Source organism: Periplaneta americana, chromosome 5 (genome assembly GCF_040183065.1).
Source record: "Periplaneta americana isolate PAMFEO1 chromosome 5, P.americana_PAMFEO1_priV1, whole genome shotgun sequence".
Taxonomy (NCBI): Eukaryota; Metazoa; Arthropoda; class Insecta; order Blattodea; family Blattidae; genus Periplaneta; species Periplaneta americana.
In genome coordinates, this window is record NC_091121.1 from 69,127,955 (window position 1) to 69,155,679 (window position 27,725).

General features: G+C 36.7%; 2 protein-coding genes across 3 annotated transcripts in view; one reads left to right on the plus strand and one right to left on the minus strand.

Moving 5' to 3' along the window:
- Nucleotides 1–27,725, minus strand: part of LOC138699819 (protein Wnt-5b-like) — a 2,020,855-nt gene that overhangs the window by 236,970 nt on the left and 1,756,160 nt on the right. The window lies entirely within an intron of this gene.
- LOC138699805 (uncharacterized) lies at nt 23,300–26,016 on the plus strand. The gene is made up of 2 exons (XM_069825975.1): nt 23,300–24,331; nt 25,870–26,016. The coding sequence occupies exons 1-2, from the start codon at nt 23,318–23,320 to the stop codon at nt 25,906–25,908; spliced, it is 1,053 nt and encodes a 350-aa protein (XP_069682076.1). The 5' UTR covers nt 23,300–23,317; the 3' UTR covers nt 25,909–26,016.

The following is a 27,725-nucleotide window of genomic DNA, read 5'->3' on the forward strand; positions in this document are numbered from 1 at the left end:
TATTTGCAAGTGCTCGCTTAATACATTAACAGTGCTGACTGATAACTAGTTTTCTCTAGCTAGGTTTTGGCTTTCAAGAACAACCTCAGTCTGTAACGTGAATATCACTAATTCTTGGTCTTCCAGATTTCATTTCATCATGAACTGAGCCAATTTCTTCAAACTTAATTATTGTTTTATCATAACAATCGAAGCACGGAATAACTGAATACCATTCATAGCACATCCCATAGCCGCTTAGTTTATCTTCACTGTTCAAATTGTTTACAAATTGCATTAATTTCTACTAAGTTACTTTATAATATCACTCTATTTTTAGATCAAAATATATTATAAAAAATTAGCCAATATGACATGGAAATATTTTGTTACTTCATCTTATATAAGATGGAAAATTAAAAGAATTCGTTAAGAGGCAATTTTCACTGAATTACTATTATGAATTTTATCAACCAACCATCCATCCATCCACCCATCCATCCATCCATCCATCCATCCATCCATCCATCCATCCATCCATCCATCCATCCATCCATCCATCCATCCATCCATACATCCATCCATCCATTACTTTGTTCATCCTCCTATCCGTCCATTTACTCACCCATGCACCATGCATCTATTTATCGAACCATTCGCTTTTCCATCTTCGCGCTTTCAGTTCCTAACTACTTCACGAAATCAGCATCAATCTCTCCTTTCTATTCTTCGTAACAGAACTTCCCTATACTTATCCTCCTACACTGTATCATTACCTCGCTTTTCAAATTCATTACCTAGTGACGTCAGAGATTGCTGTACACTATCACAGTTTGAAAATAAACTAGAAAAATATGTTCTATCTCACGAAATCAGTTTCTGAGAAGTTGCTGATTTATACCGAAGTTTTTATCTTTAGTGTTTTGGCAATAATTTCCTTTTGTTGGATGAATCCTTTCTCTTGTTTTTGTGTCAGGATACTAGAACAGCTTAGTCCCTTGGTTAATAATGATGACGCTAAGTGACGCTGTTATTTTGTGTCTGTATTTGTTGTATATGTTTTTACTTTTTGTTTCTTCTTTTTTTGCATCATTGCTTAATATATTACACTAATTTTTATTATTTTCAATTTGTACTTTTATGTTCAATTGTTTTATCTGATATTCATTGTCACATATTATTACATTAATTATTGCATAATGTATAATTTTTCTTGTAGTAGTAATTACTGCATTTCTGGTGTTGTGGAAGAGAAGGCCTCATGGCTTTAACTCCACCAGAATAAATAAATAAATAAATAAATAGATGGATATATGGATGGATGGATAGGCAGATCGATGGATAGACAGATGGATGGACAGACATACATACATACAGACAGACAGACAGGCAGGCAGGCAGGCAGGCAGACAGACAGACAGACAGACAGACAGACAGACAGACAGACAGACAGATAGATAGATAGATAGATAGATAGATAGATAGATAGATAGATAGATAGATAGATAGATAGATAGATAGATAGATAGATAGACAGATAGATAGATAGATGTAAATAAATAAATAATAAATAAAGAACAAATAAAATAAATAAATAAAGAAATAAACAAATATAAACTCGTACTGTATATATCCTTTAACTACCCATTCACCTACCCTTCTCTCTTCATTCATCTATAGGCTATATCTGTCAAATCCGTCCATTTTCTCTCCTACCAATCCATCAATCCTTCCACTCTCCCATCAATTCATTCATTTGTCTAGAAGTTTGGATACTTTACTCGCATTTTCCCTTTATAACCTTCTTTACAAACTTTTTCGACCTGACACCAGGAAAACAGAGTGGTATTTCTTAACATAGGGAAGCCGCGCCGAGACTTGGAAGATAATAATTGTTTCCGATAACCCGTCACTCTTCGAACTAGGCTGAACAGTTTACGCTCATAAAACACAACGGACAATAAATTGTTTTCAAGAACGGACCCACAAGAATTTCCAATTGCCCATCCGTGCGTCATCACTCATGAGGGAGAGTGTGGAAATGAGTGGTTGCCTCCATAGACCTCACAGACAAGCAATAATTCGGTTAATTGTCTGCGGGAATACTGGTCAGAGGTCAGGGTTACCGTGTCAGGGTGACGTATTGTGTGCTGCACGCCTCTCCAGGTATAGTCCCACCCTCGACAATAAACATCTCTCGCTATAGGGGATGATTCCACGAAGCCATTCTGTGAACGCTTGGCTGAGAGTGCAAATCGTGCCGTTTCAATTTACAAATTATTTATACCTTCTCTTACCATTCAGAAGTACCATCAACATAGTATATAATATTAAGCAGTAATAGCAATAATAACAACAACAACAATAATAATAATAATAATAATAATAATAATAATAATAATAATAATAATAATAATAATAATAATAATAATAACAATGATGATGATGATGATGTGCATAATTTCACGATTTTTTCATTACACCTGTAAAGTATATTCAGGTTTAAATAAACTCTTTAAATCTTTAGAGAGATCCTATTCAATTTGTGGTAAAGAAAGCGATTCCTAAACATTTAACAGCCACACAAAGCATACAAGCAGGAAGAAGAATAGATGTCCACCTTTAAACTACTAATAAAGAGTTGTTATTGGTTTGGTTTACGGCATGTGCACCGGGCGGCACTAGTCTACCGTTTGCCTTCCACTCTGCTTCCCGATTTCCCTTCACGTTGCATGTTTAATGCGCGTTGTGAAATTATGGGATTGTTGTGAGTGTAGTTTTGTTTGAGATACCGTGAAGAATGACTCCGTATTTAACTCTAGGAAAAAGAGTATTTGTGTGCAAGAAGTAATATTATAAGTATGAATCGACTTGTCGGGTATGTACGGAGTTTATTGTGACATCCGAATATTCGACCATCGACGAGGCAGGCAATATATGAGTTATTGCATACATTTGAGAATACGGGGTCGATTTAAAAACGCCCTAGAAACAGGCCAACTTTAACAGAGGCTAGATTAGATTGGCGCTATTCTAAACTTTCGCCATAATAATCTCAAAAAAAAAAAAAAAAAAGGATGACTGGCGTGTCTATATCATCTGCAAGTAACGCAACACATTATTTATTAATTACGTATTAAATCTGATCAGTTATCACTATACCCCATTACATGCTCTAAAAGAAGGTGGTTTACGTTTGCGAGTAAATAATTACAATTGGTTTCAAAACTGAAAGAACTATGAGATAAAAGTTACAAGCATTTCAATGGATGAACTGGGGCGAGTGCATTAGAACACATTTACGCGATATTCCACTTATGTGGGACAAGAGAGTCGACATTTTCAGCTGTATTACAAGGTAAATGTCTTGTAGTTTAGTTGCGCTGTTACGGTACTAATTCTAGCGGCCGCAACCGCAGTCCTCGCCGAGTACATCGGTAAACCAAACCCGTAACATCTCTGTAGATATGGCAGAACAGAGCAAAATTCTTCAAAAAAACTTTTTTCTATCTCCTACCGTTAGTTGTGTAGATCAATTTACCAACAGAGTAATTGCCCAGGGTGCACCATAGAAGGCTGGTCTATGTTAAGGAGAGACATAGTCTCAAATAGGCTACATTGTATGTAATTAATCAATGATCCCAAAAATTTTTAGCTATCAATCTTAAATTTTGTACAGGTATTTACAATGACTGACTCGATTATTAAACTTAATTACAATACCTTATCAAGTCAGAAAGCCTAATTACGAACCCACCTAACCTAACCTGATATCACAAAATATAAGGAACATTTTATCATGATCTATTAAAGATATGGTTCTGATATTTTGTACACATTTGCTCTACATTATACCTAAGTAAAATATCCCCACAATCAGAATTTTAAAACTTCATTGAGTTTTCAAAATAAATTAAAAAATGTAGTAGTATTTTTAAAAATATTATTGTTTTGCCGAAGTAAAGTTCTTTAAATATTCACCTAAAACCAAATTTTCTCCATGGAAATTTGCATTATGGAATAATAAAGGAGTGTGCAAAATTTAATTAGTTTATTTCAAATAGTTTCTGAGAAAATGTTCCTTCTTCATTGAAAATTGGGTACTGCGGATACCAAGTAAAGTTCGAATATGCATGCCACATGATTAATTAATTTTTTACCTGTTGTGACGCACAAGAACAACAATAAGAGGCACTGATTATAGCACACGAAAAAATTGATAAATCAATTATTCTAAATCCTGAAGAAGAATCATTTTTAAAAAAATCAAAGGGATGTGATACTTAACAAATGCCTTTAAATTTTAAAACTCATTCAGACTAACATTTGGGTAGTAAAATTTTGTGGAGAGATTCCCAACAATATGTAATATATTTTAGATTAGTTTTTAGAAAATTTGACTTTTGGTCAGTTTGGACCTACATCTCCTCTTAAACCTGCGATGAGATGATGACGGAAATTTATTGGGATACCACGGGAGAACCGGAGCTCCCGGAAAATACCCCTGTGTTACCTGGACCGCGAACTTATCCAAAATAAGTTATAAATCTGGGGGTACGTCGGGGGGATATCCTGGAATGCGGAGGGGGAAGTTTCCCCCAGGGAACCACTCGGACTCCCTGAATTCATCACTGCTTCTTCGAGCTCCATAATTCCTTGCTTTACGTCTATAATTTGGGGTAGTCGAAGTGATTCTCTTCCTAGTTTGGAAGGACATCACATTTCCTGTCTATAGTCCGGGTCAGCTTACTTCATACCCTAAGGTTGAAACCTAACCATTTTTCCCCCAGTACTACATATGCTAGTAAATTTTGGTGATTTTCTAGTTTGCAGGTTGAATTTTCTTTTGCCAACTTCGTTTTGAATTTCGTTACTGACAAATACCACAAATATTAGTGATATTGTAACTGGTATGTTGGCAGCTGAGACAGATGTCGGTACTGGAGTTCTATGGAATTAAAAGTGTACTAGATTTCTGAGCCGATTACTGGAAGCTAGTGAAATTTGAACATAGTAATAATTAATTAATATCAGTATTAATATTAATAGATAATAGTTATTTTATGTGTTGCGTTGTGGTTACAATTCAAGACTATAGCCAGGCAGGCCTAAGTGTAAATATAACATACTTGGGTGTGATGATGTAGGTTGCTGATCGATAGAAATACCATTTCACATTTTAATGAATTTCTTTCGTGTTTAGATTTGTATTACAATAACGTAAAAAAAAAATGAAAAACCATGGCTGCGACTCCACCAAGAAAGCGTAAAGCGTTCTGCCAGAGTGGAGATAGCTTCCCCTACTGACGTTCTGTTCTTTCAGATTCAACCGAAAGAAGATATTGAAGAAGGAATTATGCTCAAGGAGATATCAATTATAAGTAAAATAGCAAAATTATTAGGAGTAAATATTCTAAAGCATACATTTCATGGTGATATTCGGTTTTCAGAGTTAGTACTAATAATTTAATGTAACCAAACAAAATATATTCACAGTTACCCTCCGTATCTGGAGGCCGTCTACTCGATCCGCAACCTGAGACGCGCCATGCCGTGGTGAGAAAATCCACAAACGATTAGGAAAAACATGGGAATTTTACTGGAAGCAAGTAAAGAGATAGGTTTGGAAGTAAATCCCGAAAATACAAAGTATATGATTATGTCTCGTGACGAGAATGTTGTACGAAATGGAAATATAAAAATTGGAAATTTATCTTTTGAAGAGGTGGAGAAGTTCAAATATCTGGGAGCAACAGTAACAAATATAAATGGTACTCGGGAGGAAATTAAACACATAATAAATATGGGAAATGCCTGTTATTATTCAGTTGAGAAACTTTTATCATCCAGTCTGCTGTCGAAAAATCTGAAAGTTAGTATTTATAAAACAGTTATATGACCGGTTGTTCTGTATGGTTGTGAAACTTGGACTCTCACTTTGAGAGAGGAACAGAGATTAAGGGTGTTTGAGAGTAAGGTGCTTAGGAAAATATTTGGGGCTAAGAGGGATGAAGTTACAGGAGAATGGAGAAAATTACACAACATAGAACTGCACGCATTGTATTCTTCACCTGACATAATTAGGAACATTAAATCCAGACGTTTGAGATGGGCAGGGCATGTAGCACGTATGGGTGAATCCAGAAATGCATATAGAGTGTTAGTTGGGAGGCCGCAGGGAAAAAGACCTTTAGGGAGGCCGAGAGGTAGATGGGAAGATAATATTAAAATGGATTTGAGGGAGGTGGGATATGATGATGGAGAATGGATTAATCTTACTCAGGATAGAGACCAATGGCGGGCTTATGTGAGGTCGGCAATGAACCTCCGGGTTCCGGTAACTAAGTAAGTAAGTACGTAAGTAAGTAAGTACGTAATTAAGTAAGTAAGCCAAACAAAATACATTTTTAGGTTACGTCTCGTGAATCAATTGTCTAGTCAAACCAATGAATTTTATATTGCCAGACAAAATATCTAACATGTTGATTCCTTTCTCGTATAGTTTTCCTACAAAAATATGTCACAAATTATTGAATTATTTAGAATAACCTTGCAACATAAAGGTAAAGTACGGTAAGTAAATAAGTCATTCAGTACGTAGGATCGTGAATTTACTTCATGGTGATATCTGATAACAGTTGGCAACACTAACAACAAGACGGCAATATTTGCTGTTTAGTAACTGTTGTCACGTGACCCTCACTGTAGCGCAGCACAGCTGAGATGCAGTGCGAAGACGTGGAGCTCTTCTGTGTGGAAATTAAGCTTTATAAGTTCGCGCTACTTCTCTATATTATTCTGTACGAGTTATCTGTTGTAGAATTAAAAATCTGGGAAGAGGGTAGGTGAAATTTCTCTTGCTCCATATGATCTATGAATTCATAATTGTATTTAAAATCCCAATACCTTCTCTATACTTCGCGCAATGAGAAAGCGAATGTATTCTTCGAAACACTCAAACGAATTAGGCTAATAAGATACTCTCATAAAGATCGTTTCTGATACGCTGCAAGCTTTCAAAACAAACATGATACCGAAACTTGTTCTGTGTTGTGCGTAACCAATGCGACGTTACGCAAAGTGACAACGTTGGGCGGGAAAGAATGGCAGTAGAGATAATCTGCGCCGTTAAGTGTGCTGCTAATAGACTACCACGACGGAAATATCAACCTTGTTTCTAAGTACAGAATTACTATTGATTACATGTTATTAATATACTTCAATTTTCTTTGAATAAATTTGTATATTATGACAAACGCTGGGCGAGCTTGCATGATTAACGACACAGCTACGTGGTTTTAATTCCATGTTCTCCTGATATTCTTCCCGCCTTGAACGTATAAACGTGTCCCCAATGTTGCAAGACTAAAAACCTGCATTTTCACTCGCGTTTAGTGTTTCACAAAATTTTAAAATTATCTTTTTAGTTGGTTATTCAACGACGCTGCATCAAGTAGATCTACTGGCTTATTTTAGAGTCGATGAATTTGGTGATAGCGAGATGGTATTTGGCGTGATTAAAGGATTCGCCATAGGTTATCTGACATTTGCCTTACGGTTGAGGAGAACCTCCTGAAATATTTCAACCAGGTAACTGGTCGAAGCGGAAATCGAACCGGAGCTCAAGTGCAGCTCTGAATTAGCAGAAAACTATAATAATACTAGGTAGAAAGCAAAGCTAACGGCATTTCTAAAGAAACTACTTACGAAATAAATTATAGGCATATAAAAGGAGGAAGTCAAAAGGAGGATAGCAATGGCAAAGGAAGCCTTTTATAGAAGAAAGGAGCATCTTCTGCGGACCTCTGGATAAAGAACTATGGAAGAGACTTGTGAAGTGCTTTGTGTGGCATTGTATAGGGCAGAAACATGGACATTACGACGAAGTGAAGAGAAACGACTAGAAGCATTTGAAATGTAGATATGGAGAAGAATGGAGCGTGGGAAGTGGACAGACAGAATAAGAAATGAAGTTGTGCTGGAAAGTGTGGGTGAAGAAAGAATGATCTGAAAGCGATCAGAAAGAGAAAAAGGAATTGGTTGGGTCACTGGCTGAGAAGAAACTGCCTAATGAAGGATGCACTGGAAGGAATGGTGAATGGGAAAAGAGTTCGAGACAGAAGAAGATATCAGATGATAGACGATATTAAGATATATGGATCATATGCGGAGACTAAGAGAAAGTCAAAAAATAGGAAAGATTGGAGAATGCTGGGTTTGCAGTGAAAGATCTGCCCATGGGCAGAACACTTATGTATGTTTAAAAGGAGGATATCAATGGCAAAAAATGTTTTAATAGGAAAAGAATAATCTTTTGCGGACCTCTGCAAAAAGAACTAATGAAGAGACTAGTGAAGTGTTTTGTGTGGAGTGAGGCATTCATTATAAGCATCTTTACGTTATCAAAGGTCTTCTCTTCGATCTTGAATAGGTGATCATTCTAATGTCTCTCGTGGTAAGACGCCCAGTTTTGCATGGAAGTGACACATATCACTATTTTTGTGATGAACGACTTATATTATAAGCATGTTTTTGTGCGATTCTGAGCGTTCGAGGTCAAGTACATACCTTGTTAGTAGTTTCTATCTAGATATGCACTAATAAGTGGTAAATCATTCCTTCCCAACATTCTGTATTATAACAAAGCTGAACAGTGTTTTAAAATATCAATAAATTACCGTTATATTAGGTTCGAAATGCCCCTTTAATAGGCATTTTTACTTACTCGAATAATCGTAAGACTAAAAGAGTCTCAGAGCCACAGCTTTCGTTATCTGGTGATCTGACAATGTTCAGTTACCTAAGAACCCTCTAAACATTCCATATTTATGTCAGTTTTAAGGCAGCCAATGAATTTAGATTTTCAAGACAGTTCAGTAGTGAATTATCGTATTTTATGTTTCCTACATCTTAATATGATTTAATTTACATAATTAGGCACTGAAGTAACATGTATTTTAAACTAAGCTACCGTAGGCACAATTTTATTTTTTATATTTATGTCTTTAAACCTACGTGGCGGAGTAGCAGGGCCCATGATATGAAAAAGCGTTCACCACAACGCGTTATCCTAGCTAACGCACTGAGTTCCCAAGATCGAGTCGTTGCAGTTATGAATTTCTTTAAATGCAAGTGAGGCAACGCATGTTCTAGAATTAAAGTCATGAATGACATCGGAAGCTAAGAAGGAAAGTATTGTTTTATAATATAACCATAACTGTGGCACAAAATGAAAGCATCTTCTATAATTGAAATAAAATAATTTAAAATAACTTTTAGTAGAAAGTTCATCTTTCATGCCATTAGATGACTTCTCGTAATTCCTGGGACATGAACCGTACCATATTTTTAAAATTAAATCTAACTTTTCTGCCAGGACATCGCAGTCATTCTGGATTGGTTACCGTAATTCTTCAGCGGTTGCAGGGAGTGCATACGGCCATTTCTTCGAAGGCGTTGAGGAGAACATTTTTTAATATACGCAGACATTTAAGGAGGAGGTCTTGTTTTTCAAAAGACTTTAGAGTGTAGCTTAGTTATACAGTTTTCCTTAAAAAAAACTGTCATAAGTTAATGGTGTGCCATATAACAAGAAATGATATAAACTTAAAAATATAAACAAAAGGAGATTAAAAATTACACAGTAAAAAAACTTTTGCAGTCGGGATTTGAATCCAGAATTCCTGAACATATCAGTGTGCCACTCACTAAACCACAGACGGCGTTGTGAAGATCATCCGAATGACAACATTCAATTAACCGTCGATGATCAATCATCGATTAGAAGGCCACATACCTGTCTTCCTTTGAAACGACAACGTGTGAATCGCGCGTTAAAACTTTGATTCTGACCCGAACAAGAGTCCGGCCATTTTTTCTTGGGACCAATGACATCAGACTGAAGAGACATTAGAACAGTACGTTTTCGAAGAGATCGAGGGCACTCTATTCGCACTCTGTCGGAACCGTAAAGACTTGCAAGCAGAATCGACACTGTTTCAAGTTCTCCAGTGATCCACTTTTATACATGAATCTGGATTATAAGAAGTAAACATCTGAAGTGTTTGTTTTCACTTGAATGAACACTTATTGATTGATAACTTCTTGACTTATCTCGGCAACGCACAGTTTAATGCGTCAATGGATGTTTTAGCATTCATTGACGCAAATAATCGTATTTTTATATTTTCTGTTTAGTCGTTCTATATTTAATGATTCTTCTCTATCTTGATCTCCGTATGGAATACGACTTCATTGTTCCGACTCTCACGTAGTCTTAATACGTTCTTATTATCAGTGTTTATGTGTGAACTTAATCTTTGACGTCTTATAATTATTTTTATTTCTCTGTATGTCTGTGGATTTTTCTGTTATTTTTAGCCTTTCTTATCTGTTTTTATACATCTGAATTCTGATTAGTGTAATATGTTACTAGGCAGTAATGTATGCTATGGAGGGGGAAAAGAACTGGTCAACCTACCCCATTATCTCCTGGTTTAGTTGTCTCATACGTATGAAACTAAAAATCTGTTCCCTAATTACGAGGTTCAAACCTGTTTTCGGATAGTTGACTAAACAACAACAAACAACTTATCTGTAGTCATGATCTATTTGCATTTGGTAGGCGTAGGTATTCTGACTGACATTTTATATCCTATACGATTATTATGTTTATTAATTAATTTCTTTCCTTATATTCACCATACATCGTGATTAGGATACAAATTACGTACAGTCCCCTGAAATACAGAGTGTCTCAGTTTAACTTGATCATATATGTAACAGATAGATCATCGCTATGTTAAAATCGTTTGCACTTTGAAGAGAACAACCGCCAGGATGCCACCCGTCCGCCGTAAACGAACACGAGTGGCAGTACAATCGCTAATGCAATTCAAATGGGATTTATGACGTGACTTCTTATGTAACAACTAGATAGCAGCGTAGTAAACATGACAAAAGTTGTTAACGCCAAAGCCTATAAGGCCGACCTATCTGAGGTACATATGATCTAGGGTTATACCTACAGGCTGTGCACTGAGTTGACTCTGGTAATATATAATCTAGTCAATTAAATTAACAAAAATCATGCTTAAACAATCCACTGTCCTTTTCTGTACATTTTAGCACCTGCTTAGCATGTTATCCATCACTCGCTGAAGTTCTAGTCGATCAATTTTGGGAAATATTCTAAGAGATATTATGTTTAAGATTGCCCTTCAATGAACACCAAAAGAAAAAAAATCACTGATTGGGATATACAGAGGACCACAAATCAACACTAATGACTGATTAGTTTCTAGTGAGAAAATTTTCGCTGTATGAACGACGCACTGCGAGATCCTGTTGGAACAATGCGTAATTTTATTCTATCCGGTCAATTCTTGAAAAAAAGGCGAGCAAAATCTGATTCATATTCGTACCGGCATTAACTGCTTCTTGATAATAAATGGTTCAACAATTCTATTTCGGCTCATAACAAATCAAGGCCTACACCATACAGGTGATCCTCGTGAATAGGCTTTTTTTTTTCAGTGGACCAATAGAGATAATCTATAGAATTTACATAGCAGTTGAGATGGAATCATGCCTCGTTGCTGAAGAAAAGATATGGGTCTATTTCTGTATTCATACATTCTATTCATAACCCATTCATATAATGTAAGCCACAGACCGATTATTTAGTCCTGGCAGCTCAGCGATGCGAAAGAGGGGTTGTAATAGGAGTAGTGGGGAGAGTTCCTGGCAAGCGGTTGGTAAAGGAATGCTGTACAGCTTAATTGTACTAGAAACATACCGCTCTACCGCACGCATGACATCCGATCACTCCGAAGGCAAGCGAGTAACTAAGCCAAACACGCCTTGGCGTAACTAAATGGACTCGCCTGAGCCAGGCGCACATCTCCGGCGACTGTCAGGACTGAATAATCGTACTGTACGTCTTTTTCAGAGTCGTCCAGTTGAAGGTCATGGCTAGACCTTGGATTTTAGAGTAATTGCCTATTTTGTTCCTTAAGCATTAATTTAAAAAAATTAAAATATGTCCTCATTTCACGGATAAGTATGACAATTAGTAGAATTTCACATTATCCCATAATGTCAATCTGGGTCTTCGATGACTATTTTATGGGTTTAGTGCCTAAAGTATCTATTTACGGTATATTTAACCAATTAAATTCTGAAAATGAGTATCAAAGAACCGTGCATGAAGTGCCTATCTTAATAGTAACGCATGTTAACATGAAGAAAAGTGACCATAGGTATGCAGCACTAACTCAAGAACAGCTTGAATTGTTATTATTTATTTTATTAATTATTTGCCACAGCAAGAAGAGCACAACAATTACAACAGAAGTTTATCTGAAAATAAATTATTCATTACAGACTTTTGAATAAGCTTATACATAAAAGAACCGTGCATAATGTATGTATTTTAATAGTCATATAATATGTCAACATAAAAAAATTAAATGTAGGCACGTAATACCTGAGTATATCTTACGAATACAGATCACAGCCATGGAAAATACAAGTAAAAAAAAATATATAGCCTATATCATGCCCGAAGACAAAAATTGTAGAAACTTGTTTACAAACTTGCACAGCAGTAGAGAAACATAATAAAATCGAATTTTCGTTCAACAAAAACCGATATGACGACAAACCTGTTGCGATGATAAATTTGATCTGTCCCGGCGTATTTCCTATATTATAGATATATTAATTTGTCCTACAGAATTTATATGTAATATTGACACTTAATATTTTAGGAGAAAAATTCGCTCCGGTACCGGGGATCGAACCCGGGTCTTTGGTTCTACGTACCAAGCACTCTGACCACTGAGCTACGCCGAATTCAATCCACAACACCGGATCGAACCTTCCTCCTTCGATGTTTCCCTTTGTGGCCTGACTCCAAGTTAGGCATATATATGTTGACGTGTATCCAATGTCAACTGCCATTATACTTGGAGCGCACTCAGCTGAGTGATTTGTTGGTTGGGAATCCGCAGTTATTATGCACTGCTAGCTAAGAGAATATTATAGATATATTAATTTGTCCTACAGAATTTATCTGTAATATTGATACTTAATATTATCTTAGCTAGCAGTGCATAATAACTGCGGATTCCCGGCCAACAAGTCACTCAGTTGAGTGCGCTCCTAGTAGGCCTATAGTGGCAGTTGGCATTGGATACACGTCAACATATAGCCTATATGCCTAACTTGGAGTCAGACCACAAAGGGAAACATCGAAGGAGGAAGGTTAGATCCGGTGCTGTGGATTGAATTCGGCGTAGCTCAGTGGTCAGAGTGCTTGGTACGTAGAACCAAGGATCCGGGTTCGATCTCCGGCACCGGAGCGAATTTTCTCCTAAAATATTAAGTATTTCCTATAGCCTACCTTCAATATGTTTTTTTTTCGTTACTGTGTGTTTGTAATAAATATATTTATAATTTATACTGTATTATTTCTAATATTCATGTTCTATGTTCATATGAAATTGACTTATCTACTTACTGTAATCAGTTATTATTCTTGTATTCGTAACATTATTCTGTGTTTTTGGCAACCCAGAATGTCTGGGCAGACGATGTTTTTGGAAATAAATTATATGTCATCAATACAACAATAGCCAAATTTTAAAGGAAAACCGATAATGTAAATATATTTTAATTTTCTTGGTTTTCATGTTCAATGTTTCACTTTTCACTTTCCCGTTATTTTGTCTACCTCCTTTTATACTTTTGTTAACCTATTTTGACATTCTGCGCAATGAGTGCTTTACAGTAGAATTCCACTTGTTTCTAGTGTGCATTACCTTTAACAGTATTTGTCTTACGGTTCCTGCCCCAGGCACCTTTCACAATCGAGTGCTAATTGTACAGTACGATTATTTAGTCCTGACAGTCGCCGGCAATGTGCACCTGGGTGAGGCGAGTCCATTAAGTTACCCCAAGGGATGTTGAGGTTAGTCTGTTGCCTGCAGTCAGAGCGATTGGATGTCACGCATGCGGTATAGCGTTGTGTTTCCGGTACAGTTAAGCTGTACTGCATTCCTTTACATACCGCTCGCCTTTATTTATACTCCGGAACTCGCCCCACTACTCCTATTACTTCCCCTCTTTCGCGTCGCTAAGCTGTCAGGACTAAATAATCTCTCTGTAAATGATGGCAGGTGTAACACGAAAGGAAATTAGTTTTGAGACAAAATGAACTCATTTAGTAATTAAGATACGAGATTGAAGCAGATTGCAGTGGCTAAAAGCATGGGTTTGGACAGACAACACTTGCATAATTCATAAAGAAATGCAAGGAAATACGAGGACAATGTCGCAAATGGTAAAAGTAATCCTGAATGTAAGCGTTTTAAACATGCGGCAGTAGCAAATGCTGAAATCGCCATCTAGAAATGGCTTGGACAGTCTAATTTTGCTCCAAACAATACGAAACGCATTGTTGTTGAAAACTTAAAACCAAAGACAGAGTACAATTATTGCTGTTTTTCTCTTTATTTTTTAATTCCCGAACCTTAAATTAATCTATACATCAACGAAGGTAAAAAAAGTGGTTGGTAAATGTCATTTCATAGTTGGTAATGTCGTTTTATAGTACTTGTATTATATTTTCTTTCAGAACATAAATATGGGTAAAATTTCATAACCTTTGAATAAAAAAATAATCCAGATATAATGATACAATTTTCCTAGTTCCCAGAAAATTGTTGTTTAGAGGTTCGACTGTAATACAGTACATGTACTTCACACACGAAATTTGCCAGAAATGAGAAGAACTAATCTAAAAATTATAAAACAAAACTCATCTACTACAATAAATTTTTAAGACAGGGAAAACGGTGGAAAAATGAAGACAACATAAGATGAGAGGCTTGTAAAAAAAAAAAGGTTCTCAGATATGAAACATCCAAAAAAAGTCAACACGATTAATTGCATAGAGACTGGCCTAAGAAAATTGTAGTTAGAGGACACTAGGATTGAATTTTGAAATTTCTACAATTTTATTCAGATTTATTTAATTTTTTAACTGTTCTTTAGATATATTAAGAACAAGGTGTGTAAAAATTTTAAGCTCATTCGAACTGCTAATTTCGAAGTTAAATATATTTTAATTTTGCAAATTAGTGATGTAATCAAAATGTTCCATGCGCATTATATTCAAATATAACAAATTAATATATTTTTCTTATGGACCCAGGCTCATGCACAATATTCTAACATTGAGAAAATCATTATATTATGTAGTTTAGTTTACGCACAATAAATTTTTGAAATCAGATTTTTATTTATTCACATTTTTTATTTATGTGATAACTGTTTTAGTTCCCAATAATAAAGTTAATTGAAATGTCTCAATGATTATTTTAAATAATACATGCATGGACACGTACGGATATTTTCATTGAGTTTGGTGAAAACTGAATGCGCATGGAGCATTTTAAAAAATATGAAAAATGTAGTTTCGAGAAAGAGAAAACATTTTTGAAAAGAGATACAATACTGACATGGAGCAGACCTGAAGCTCAAAAAAGACGTAGAGGAAAGAAACTGCTTACTACAAACGTCCTCAGTTCCCGAGGAATATTTTCGTCCCCCCCCCAAAAAAAAAACGAAAAATCATATTTTAGATATCTTTTTTTGTAAAAAAAACTCAGTCGTAGTGTCCCTTAAAGTCGAATATATCAAAAGTTTCGGTACAATAAGTTATTAGTAAAAGCAAAACAAATCCTGCAATCTGCAGCACTGTAGATGAAGCTAATGAAACGCTTTTGGAACGGAATAAATTTGTTATTAAGATGCGTTCTAATCACGTAATTCAATTACTGTGGTGTAGTTTATGCTGCGGGGGATTTTTATGTGATAGTGTTGGCTACATTGTTCCTTTTTTGTTGTGAACGCACCCCATTTTCGCCTCTTCTGATTGGAGGAACAAGGGAGTGGGGCGGCTGTCTGCTGGAGGAGCTAGAAGTGGCCTCGAGCGACGGGACTCGGGTTCGAAGCGAGTCAGAGAGAGGAAGTCTAGTCTCCAACCTCCACGGGAGGATTCGTCGGTTGTTTGTACTTCGCCAACGTCGGGGTTGTGTCGACCCGCCTGGTTGAAAAGGAACGACTCTAGTTATGCGTGGGACGCATCACCGATAGAACATCGTTTTCATATTGCAGTTAAGCCTTGGTTTCTCTGAACCGACGCATGCGACGTGCGAGATGCGAGGCCGCTTCTGCGAATCATCTTCGCAATGACGCTGCGAGGCTTGTGGTTTCTCAGGCTGCGAGATCGCGTGGATCAATCGCTGAGCGCGTGGTGGATCTCGTCACCTGTTTGCTAATGCTGAAAGAGGAAGATAATGATGAAGAGGAAATGATCCTGTATTCTTTTTGGTGAAGACAGTGATATCTTCAAGAATAGGAAAAGCGAGGATGCTTGCTTACAATATTCTTGTAAACCGCCATCTGATTGATAGTGAAACAAAATTTAAAAGTTATTTTGGAGTCTCAAGGGATCTCTTCTATAGAATTTTGTATTTAATTAACCCATTAAAGCCCAAATTATTTTTATTTAAAAAACTAGAACAATGTATCTATTTCAAAAATTTAATCCATAAGATGTCAAGAATATATTTTGTTTCTTCTGCCGTGCACCAAGTAGTTGAATATCACCCTGTCTATAAATAGACCGCTGGGCACTTATGATATCTGCGTATTCATTTGCAATAAAGTAAATATATTTATTTATATTTAATGTTTTATAACCAGAAACATTTACACCAATATAAATAAATTTATTTATGACGGTTTTAGTAATTAATGCAACAATACAATGCTGCAGCAATAATGAAACATATTTATTTTAGTAATATCTGTCTTTACCAAGTGTGGTAAGGCTCAAAGCATCTTTGACAGAGCGTTACATCACACTTCTTGCGAAATGTTACTGGTCTCCATTTATACCATTCCATCCGGCAGTGTTTCTGAGAGGGTCGATTTGCCATGAAATGACCTCTATTATCAAACCTCATATCAAATTTCACTCCTCAAGGTGATGAAATAGGGCGCCTCATTCTCTTGCAATTCGAAAACATCTTGAGACATTGAACAGCCAAGTATCATCGGATTCTAAGTAGGTTCAGGGAGTCTCGCCCATGTATTTCTCTGTAGATAATCCAACCATTTACTATATCCATAATCAACTTTCTGACCACTCTTTCCCACGGATTGAAGTGGCATATTTGCCTGCTAACCAGTTATCATGCTTCAATCAACCCATGTACTTACAAGAGTTCTCTATGATCTGTGGTCCACACCTGTGGAGTAAAGGTTAGCGCGTCTGGGACGAAACCAGGTGGCCCAGATTCTATTCCCGGTCGGGACAAGTTACCTGGTTAAGGTTTTTCCGGGGTTTTCCCTCCACCAAATATGAGAAAATGGTGGGTAACTGTCGGTGCTGGACCCCGGACTCATTTCACCGGCATTATCACATTCATTCAGACGCTAAATAACCATAATATATTGATAAAGAGCCGTAAAATAAACTAACCTACATCTTCCGGCTGCGAAACGAATCACGTGAAAGGGCGTTGTAATATATTCTATTTAGCTTTAATATTGCTGTATGATAGCTCAGCACACGTCAGGGAGGTTTAAACTCGGTTGCTTGATGGGGACATCTGAAAACTTCGACCTAGTTTAAACCTTCCTGAGGTATGAGTGCCGGTTTTTTTTACACATTTTCTACAGGTTTACGCTTCCCTATGCTATTCTACTACTAGATTCACGGTTATTTGCATCCAGTAGACACTATCTCCCTACTCCATCATCATCGTCATTATCATCATTATCCTCATCATTAATTATCTTGGATTAGGCCTTCTCGTCTGTTCCGCTTCAGACTGAACGCTGGTTAAAAGCTGGTCTCTCCACCGCTTCCGACTTTTTGCCTGAAAATTTCGAGTATTTGAAAATATCCTCAGACTAGGGCATTAGTCCCTCAATGAGTGAGTTTCGTGGTGGGACTGTTACCTTAAAACCTCTAAACCTGTCTGCTTTTCTATCTAGTTATGACCCCATAGCCAGAGGATTCCGGTTTGTAAGGAACGGACCCACGCTCTCATTCTCTCCCGTTTTCTATAACACTGAACAATAAGAATTTTGCTCCGACTTAAAACAATGTGTTCCTTATGGTTTTGTGTGCGCTGAATCTGAAAATGCATCTCTTTCCTTCGTATCACATAAGGGTTTTAAGATCTACTAGGATTTCATTTTTCGATAAGCGCTCCCCCAGGAAACGTCTGGCGCGGGTTGGAGGTTGTAAACCAAAACTAAAGCTAATGCATTTTATGAGTTTATAACTTATTTCCGGTTTCTTATGGTTGTTGGCATTTTATTTTGCACTCGTAATAAATTAACAGATATTGGTCCCTTCTATTCAGTAAATTTCAGAACAGTTCAACGTGAGATATCCTACGCAATGAATAAACAAGGGTGTGGTTTTCAGTATTTAAAAGAAAAGTTTACCAGTTTGAGTGAAGATAAATTAAAAGAAGGCATTTTCATCGGTTCACAAATTCACAAAGTTATGGCTGACTCTTTGTTTAAGGAAAAACTTTCCATTACAGAAAAATGGCATGACGTACTTTCAAAGATGTATGCTGAAATTTCCTTGGAAATTCTATGGCAGATAACTACAGAGAACTTGTTGTGGAAGCCATGTCACGTGCATATGAGAAAGTGGAGTGTAATATGTCTCTTAAAATACCCTTTTTACATTCTCATCTGAATTTCTTTTCTCCCAACCTTGGAACGGTAAGCGAGGAGCATGGGAAAAGAGTTCATCAAGAAATATCTGAAATGGAAAGACGATAGAAAGGAAGATCATCATCCAGGATGCTTGGAAACTATTGTTGGTTCGTTGTAAAAGAATGTATCGGGTCTAGTTATAAACAAAGGTGATCCAGAAAATTCGTTTAATGTAAGTTCAAATTTCAAAATTTTTCTCATTATATGCATGAAATATTTTTATTGTTGTTCTGTTTTAAACTATATAACATCATGTTTGTATCGAGTAAACATTTTTCAAATATTATGAGGCGTTTTGAACCCCAAGTGTGTTGTCATTTTACCAGAAGCAGTGAAAAATTAAAAACAAGTTTTTCATTAAAAATTAAATTCATTTTCCGCGGAAAATGTACGTGATGGGGCAATTTGGATTTTAAATTCAGATTTAGGGTACACATAATTATTAGTAATATGTACCTATTTTTGTTTCGGACCAAGATAAAATATAAAAATTTGTTCAGTGTAACCACAAATTACACTGCCCCGGAGACCATGACGTGGACGTGAATGGAGGTTTTCCTTACTCAACATATCTAAATTATAATAATTTTATTTTCCTATATACTTCATTATGTTCTTTATTTATCTGTTTATGTGCACTCTCATATTGATCTTCAACTTCTCACTCCCCTTTTTTCGCCTATGACGAAGATAAAACCATTCTACGAAACGTTGTGAATTCATTTACAATTAAGCAATGTAAAAATAATCCAATCTACATCTCTCCTATACAACCCACCATTGTTTCTTCCCTTTAGATGCAAAGCTATTTTCTGAAGCCTCGCAGTGCGCGCCTCGCACAAATTCGGCCGGACGAATCTGTCCGAGATGACGCAGCGAGACCTCTCTGCGACGCTGCGCAGACCGCGCATCTCGCAGCTGTAAAAACCACTCACTATCTCTAGTGTAGTCCAGATTTGTGCGATGCGGGCCTTGCACCTCGCACCTCGCATGCGTCGGTTCAGAAAAACCAACCCCGACCCTGCGTACCATTTTCGCAATGACGCTGAGAAGCTTGTGGTTTCTCATCCTGCGAGTTCGCGTGAATCAATTGGTGAGTGCTTGTTATGTCCAATGGATTTTACCGTCTTGCTACTTTTGAAAGAATAAGCCAAAATTATCCTGCATTATCATTAGACTATTTGTCAACGCTATATGTATCTAATTCTAATATTTTTCTTGTGACGAAATTGGATATATATAAACTGAAGAACGAAGAGAAAGAAGAAAATTTGAAGCAAGTTTTCAAGAGAAAGCCACTAAATTAGAATCCACACCTGAAAATAATAATGAGTACTGGATTCATTTTAAAAAGCTGTAAACCAGGGCTATCAAAGCGCCTGCACTGCGTGCTCTCAAGAACCTGCAAACCATTTCCTTAAGAGCGATGATTGCACTTTATCTTGGTGAAAAGTGAATCTTGTTGGATTTGTAATGCTTGTAGTATGAGCACGTAATACAGGCGATTTAACATCCCTGCTGTGAACAGATAACAGATTGGTTTGTTCACTGGCTGAGAAGACGCTATCTACTGAAAGATGCACTGGAAGGAATTGTGAACGGGAAAAGAAGTTCGGAGCAGAAATAATTATCAAATGTTACACAATATAAAATATATGAAACGTATGTGGAGACTAAGAAGAAGACATAAAATATGGAAGATTGAATAATGCTAGATTTGCAGTGAAGGATCTGTCGTTGGGACGAACACTGTCAGTTTTTACTGCTACATGCACAGTATTTGCGATCAGCAGACTGTCTTTCTCTACTCTATCTAGGCTATCTAATTTCAATTTTTTTCTAGATACGTCAGTATTTTCTTCATATATCCGTTCTTGTGAACCCTCATGTTTGTTTTTCATCTCTTACGTATTTTATAGTCCTCTCTTTGCAATCTATAGTTGGTTAGTCAAGTAGAACAGGTATTTGTAACGACTCCGACGAGTAGGCTACCCTTCTTACCTCTTATTTTCTCACCTGAATAGGGAGATAGAATCAATCATCGAAAAGTTGTGAATTCCTTTAAATTTAAGAAGTGAAAAAATGTGAATTTACAACTTTTCTTTACCACCCACCATTGTTTCTTCCCTCTAGAACCAAAGCTATTTGCTGAGGCCTCGCAGTGCGCGCTTCGCACAAATCCGGCCGCGCGATTCGGTCCGAGACAACGCTGCGAGGCCTCTCTGCGAACCTCCGCAGATCGCGCACTTCGCAGCCATAGAAACCACTCACTATCTCTCATGTAGTCCAGATTTGTGCGAGGCGGGCCTCGCACCTCGCACGTCGCATGCGTCGGTTCAGAAAAACCAAGGCTTTACATAGATCCGGTGGCGGTCTACTTCATCTCTAGCAGAGCATTGGCCAGCTCTATTAGTTATCATATTCTACACAGCTTGGGATCGTCGACATCCTTTATATGACAGTGAAGTTTCTTCGAGGCTATCGTGTTATTAATGGTGATAGTGTCTGAGTCGGTGACGAGGTATTCTACACGGACCTGCACCGGCAATCAGCTAAAGGTTGGAGTGTTGAACTTTATTGGATTTCTCAGAGCCTGTGTGCCATGGAGAACTGTACTTTATGTGGGGGGGCTTTGATCACTCGTAGTGTATAGTGCCATATTTCCCTTCTCATTCCATGTTAGTTATTAGTTCTCTCTCTCTCGGCAATTTGCACCGTTATCAGACTTTAGTATTTAAAAGTCTTTTATTATCCCCACTTCCTGCTTGGGGGTATTCTTATGTTTTCACGGTCCTTAATTTGTAAAACATTTGTAGCTTCTTTCTCTCTATTTGTTTGTGGTTTATTAAATTGTTATGTTTATGATGGCTTGTGTTATAAGTACTATTGTTAGAGGCAACCAAAAACCTTGAACCATACGATCCTCTTTATTTTTCCTTCCTGGGTTTTCCCCAGGCACGCCAACACGACAGTGGTAGCAGAGCTATTAGCCTTATTTTTGGTTGCCTCATTCTTTTCTAGATATTTATATGTTTTTTTTTTGTTGTTGTTACATGATGGAGACGCAAGCAGTAGCATGGGGTTTGCTACGTAACGAAGAATTGGTTTTCGAGTTACAAGTACGTGGAGCCTAGGTGATGTAACTTTGGAAGTCTCAGCGTTACTGGGGAAATTGAAGGACCCGGATTTTCTATCGCAGCATCCTACTTGGAATTTTCCGCAAGTATTCATATTTGAAGAAATTCTTAAGAATGAGGAAACGATAGATAGTTTTTTTTTTTTTTTTTGAATTATTGAGGATTTGAAAAGAGACTTTACCAAAGATAGTTATAGGCGCATTAGTACTAGTCTCTTATATTTCGAATTTAGTAGGTTGGCCATGGAACTTGGTGAATTCGATAGAATTAGGGTTCAAATGGGGTTCCAATGTTTGTTGTGCGTCAAAACTTATTTGACGACACTTACGTCACATTTGACTCCGCAACCTTTCCTTCGCAGCATGTTAAGTCAAGTGAGACTGCGGTTGATAATATGGCGTTGCAAGTTCATAATATGGAGCAGAATAAGGATTTAGGATTGTTACATGCCATTAATAGTGCAAATTCAGTGTTTGATAGAATGTTTTATTGGAAACAATTTGCCTCCGAAACCATTTGGGATTATTCAGAACTTTTTAAAACTGTTCATGTTATGTTTAAATCTTCATTATTTGAAGCACAAGTGGTTGATATTATTTTATCAAGTGCTACAGATACTGAAATTTCGCGCACTATATTTATTGGAAACTCCTATTACCACTTATGCCCAATTGGATTCCTTATGTGCTCGTACTCAAGTTTTATTACGTGATCACCCACGAAACTTATGGTCATTTTCGGTTAAAGAAGGACTGAACAATGATACACTACGAACGGTGGTTCGTAAATGTGGTCAGTGTAATCAGATTGGACCTTTTACTCGTGATTGTGTTCGAAACCCTATTGTGCAAGGGAAGGTTTTCAACCGGAATGATAATACAGCCTGACATGCGGTGACACAGCGGACAAGCAGAAAGGGTATGGTTACTCATTACCAATCCTAATTTTGGTCTGCTCCTTGCGTCATCCATTGTTGAGGCCATCTTTTTTTTTGTATAGTGGAGAGATTTATATGTAGTTTTATGGTTTCTTTTGTTATTCATAGAGAGAGAGAGAGAAGTGTCAATGTTTTCAGAGATTTACCCTGCAGCATAAACATTACTCAGAAAATATAATTATATAATTTGATTTCTGAACGTCTCCTATACGAAAAAAAATATCTACTGAAAAACAAGTAATGTTTGCGCCACTAAGTTATATAATGTAATACACGTCACGGATCTGTTGAAGTACCAAGATAACCAACGAAGTTATCAAGTAATTAGAAGTGGATTTACGTCGACAAAGTACTTTGGTAGATTACATCTTTTTGTTCACAATCCTATATAAAATGGGTTATTGAAAATTGACAGTATCTTATTCACTTTCGAGGAAGAGAAGTGGCAGCAATGAAGATGAAGACGTTTCTCATCCTGTCGTTGACTCTGTGGACTGCACTCTTGAGTTACTGCAGTGCTAGAAGTGTAAACAATAATATTCTAAATTCATTAGCTGAGGAGTATCAACCACTTGAAGATACATATTCTTCTTATAAATCGTTTGTGGGGTTGTTTTCACCACATGGTGGGCCAAAGACAGGGGGAGCTCTTGTGAATTTAGATGGAGCTGAGATCACGAACATCACCATCACTCAACACTGGAGAAATGGTAACGGAACTATAAACATCACAGCAGGTGGGATAGGCCACGACTACGTAGAGTACTATTTCGACATATCAGAAGACGGCTACGTATACTTTGAAACGAAGATTTACTCCACAGATGATGTTCAGCAACCAAACTTCCAGAACACTCAGCAACACGATAAGATGAAACACTTTTTAACAAAATTCAATAAAGAACAGTTTGCATTGGGAGATAAAATTATGGAATTCGCTGCCCTTGGGCTATCTTCTCCAAAAGGCAACTCGAGAAGTGAAGTTTACATCTTCGCCTTCGATAAAGTGGTGAGTTCTTGTTTTGGGGAATCCTTCTGGCACAGCGGTGAAGGTAATACAGTAGTAACAGGAGGTATATCTGAGAGTTATCTGGGATTTACAACTTATATTCCATCCCAAGTCTCTGGCACTTACGTATACGATTGTGATTACGTCGAAGAAGAATCTCAGATATTACCGAAGAAAAGAAGTCTTACACCTCAGACACATGCTGATGTGGGGAACAGCGGTTTTGACTTTGTTCAAGTATATTCTTCAATCACATCTATGTATGCAGCCTTGGTTTCGGAATTTGAGAACTACACCATTGTAGACTTCAATTACAATATAGACATGAAGAATGGAACAGGAACAATGACAGCGGATCAAGGCGGTGTGGGCTACTCTTTCATAGAATTCCTCTTCAATATGGATTCCACTGCATATGGAACCTTCACGTATAACGTTGTATTGGAGCCGAATGAGGTAAGAGTTCAAGAGATTTCTTGCTTTCAATAAGCCTAAATTAATACATAACTTGCAGTGAACAAATGGAAGCATTGTTTAACAATACCAGAAATTTGTACATTTCCATTTCAATGTCCGAATATCTTAATATTTTATTTTATAAACAAAATATGATTAGTTAGTTTTGTTCTTTAAATGTGAAAATATTGATGATTTTGTAATGATCTGAGAAGAATCGCATCATAATTTTTATTTTTTTCGTTATGTGATAGAAGAATTTTACTTTCACAAATAATTTATTTCGAAATGTTTTTTTACTTTTACGTGACATTTAATGTGATAAATTGCTCCAAGTTTAACAGACACACATATATCTTCGGCATATTAAATTTCGCTACGCACTGCTGATAAATTTCATTTTATGACTCGGACGTGATGGAGAACTACCTAGTTTTTTCAATGAAACAGAAATGCTATGAGTGGTACAAATAATCGAAATTCTCAAGGTAGTTGTGTAATTTCAGTGTAGATAAAGATGTGTAGATATAAATCACAAAATATATTGCGGATGATTCCCTAAGTCACTCAGGTGATAAGACAGTAGATGAATAGCAAGCAGTATGCTGCAGATGTGTGTGAATCTACCGGGTACAGATAATTATTGTGTGCTTAGTTTTTGTGTGAAATGAAAATATATTCTGATTAAAGTCCTGTCTCAGAATGAATTTCTTCTATTACAATGAATAGTGTGTTATTTTTCCCAAAACATACATCTTCACAAAATCGTATAGAGTTTTAAAACTGCAAGCAGAAAAAGTACTTTCAATTCCGACTGTAATCCTTTTTAATGGAAAATATTAAGTTGTCTGAACAGAAACGAAATGCTAAAAATTATTAACCTTTTCCGTGAAATACTTCCAATCGTTCATTACAAATTTTATTCGGGAACAGAGAAGATCGTTATTACATTTTATATATAAAATATTATGGTCGAGTTCATTTTCTTGAAATTATAACATAAGTAAAATAGCTGTACTAAAATTGAAGGGTTCAAAACCATAGTGGGCCAAGCGCCATTTACTAAAACCGTAGAAAACAAGGATTAAAATGAAGTTATTACCATAATTCAATGGAAACATATAGCAAGTAATATAAACTATACACATTAAAACTAAATACTGTCAATATTCATTAAACTATGGTATTCACTTAAATTTAACCTTTGCTTTCTCCGTTGTGTAATAAATGGCGCTCGGCTCACTATGGCTCTGAACCCTTCACTTGTCTGTCATAATGGTGAAGTGAAGACACTAATATTGATCTCCCTGTATTGCTGTAGTATCATTATGTGTGATTGCGAATGAAAATTACATAAAACTAAGGGCGCTATTTGGGCAGATAGGATTACTAATACATGAAAAGTAAAATAAAATTAAATATTGGTGTTATATCACGTCACCTGAGGTAACATTCTATTTTCACATATTTAATGACAACGATAATTTGCAGTACTAATCTCAAATAATAGTATTGATAATTTTTATTTGGATTTACAGACGGCCGCCGTTGAGAACAGAGACTCGATGAAAAATTAAGGAATTTCGTCGCCAGAGAATCTCCTGCGCCAAGAAGATATGATATCTTGTGATAATTGTAATTTAATTACAACAAAATGTTAATAAAATAAATATATACACAGGCTATTTTAACTGAGTGTTTTGTTTTTGAGAATTCTGTAACATTTACTGTATCTCTATCTGTTCTACTTTTACAATCTCTTCTCTAATAAGACTGTAACAATAATCGCAGCACACTTGTGGCTAGGTAGCAACACATGTGGTTTCATGTCATATAAAACTCTGCTGAGTTCCAGTCAATGCTATTTTGACGTAATTAATCATTTTCATCATTATTAAAGAGATAGCTCACGATATTTCCGATAAATAAAGTAAATTTATAGGAAAACAAATTAAACTTTTATATACGGTACGTTATGTGTCCATTGTAACATAGGCTATTAGAGTAATTATATTATGTTACAAAGACTTCATAACGTTTCTTGTTCTTGCAAATCTAGTCTTTCAGGTGAAGCTCCCTGTAAAACAGATTTGAATAATTTCAAGGGAAAAATTGTTCCGGGGCCGGGTATCTGACGAAACGCCAGAGACCCACAACGAGTGCACACAATCTCTGTGTGACTTGGAATTGTGGTACGTTCAACCAGAGGTCCCGGCCCCGGAACAATTTTTCCCTTGAAATTATTCATTTCTTGTTCTTGTTAGGAGGGAGGGAGGGTATATCCCACGCACTACGACCTGAGGTCTACCCCCCTATATGGTATGAATTGCGTGTTCACCGATCCTCTACGCGCACCGACCTAACCACTTAACCCCCTTAACGACCGCTCCCTACCGCCAACAGAATCCATGTACCACTCCTGCTTCGGACCCCCCCCCCCAAGGCTCCCTTAACGTCCGACGCGGAAGTCCTCCCCCGAGAAGGTCTGCCCCGGGTTCCGTTGCAGAAGCTATCCATCATCACATGAATACAATCCACAGAGGCCGGTCGATAAGGCCAGCAGCTTCGGAGGGCCGCCTGTAGAGCGATCTGAAAACAAGACGAAGTAATGGGATGATGAACGAATGGATGGTAGGAGAGGAGAGGAGAGGAAGTGGCGAAGATGGGGTTTCAATCGCCTGATAAAGTTACTTGATATTCATTCATAGGAGTGAGGGGAAAAACCCCCAAAAAAAGACCTCACCCAGGCAACTCGTCCCGGCCGGGATTCGATTCGCTAAACCCTCAGCCACAACGGTGGACTTCATAACGTTTACTGTGTTAATAAGATATTAAAATGTAACATATTTTCTTTACACAAGCCATATTTAACTGTATTGATTGTTTTCGTACAGAATGAAGAAAAGGAATTCTTGAAGCCATCCATTATAGAAGTTAAGCATCCATTGTGACATGCAGGAATAATTTTATTGTAACATATTATAGGCTTCGTAAGGATTTTAGCAGCAATAATAACATATTATTAAAATAGGTAACGTTTTCCATGTTGCAATACTTTAGGTAAATGATTTAAAGTAATAAATTGGTAGCAAGTAAGTAATTTTCTCTTCGTATAGGCATAAACAGATTTTGAACGATTAGTGTATTATATATTTGTAAATACAGGGCATTATTGCCATGTAATAAGTGTTTAGGAAGAATATTACCGTGTTTAAGGAAGAATACTATTCATACTGAGAAAGTAGGATTTATTAAATATATTTAAATTGAGCTTTCTCAGGTCTATATATGAAGGGTTCAGAGCCATAGTGGACCAGGCGACATTTATTAAAAACGGAGAAAGCAAGGGTTAAAGTTAAGTCGATAGGGTAAGGGGGTACAATTTCAAACAGTA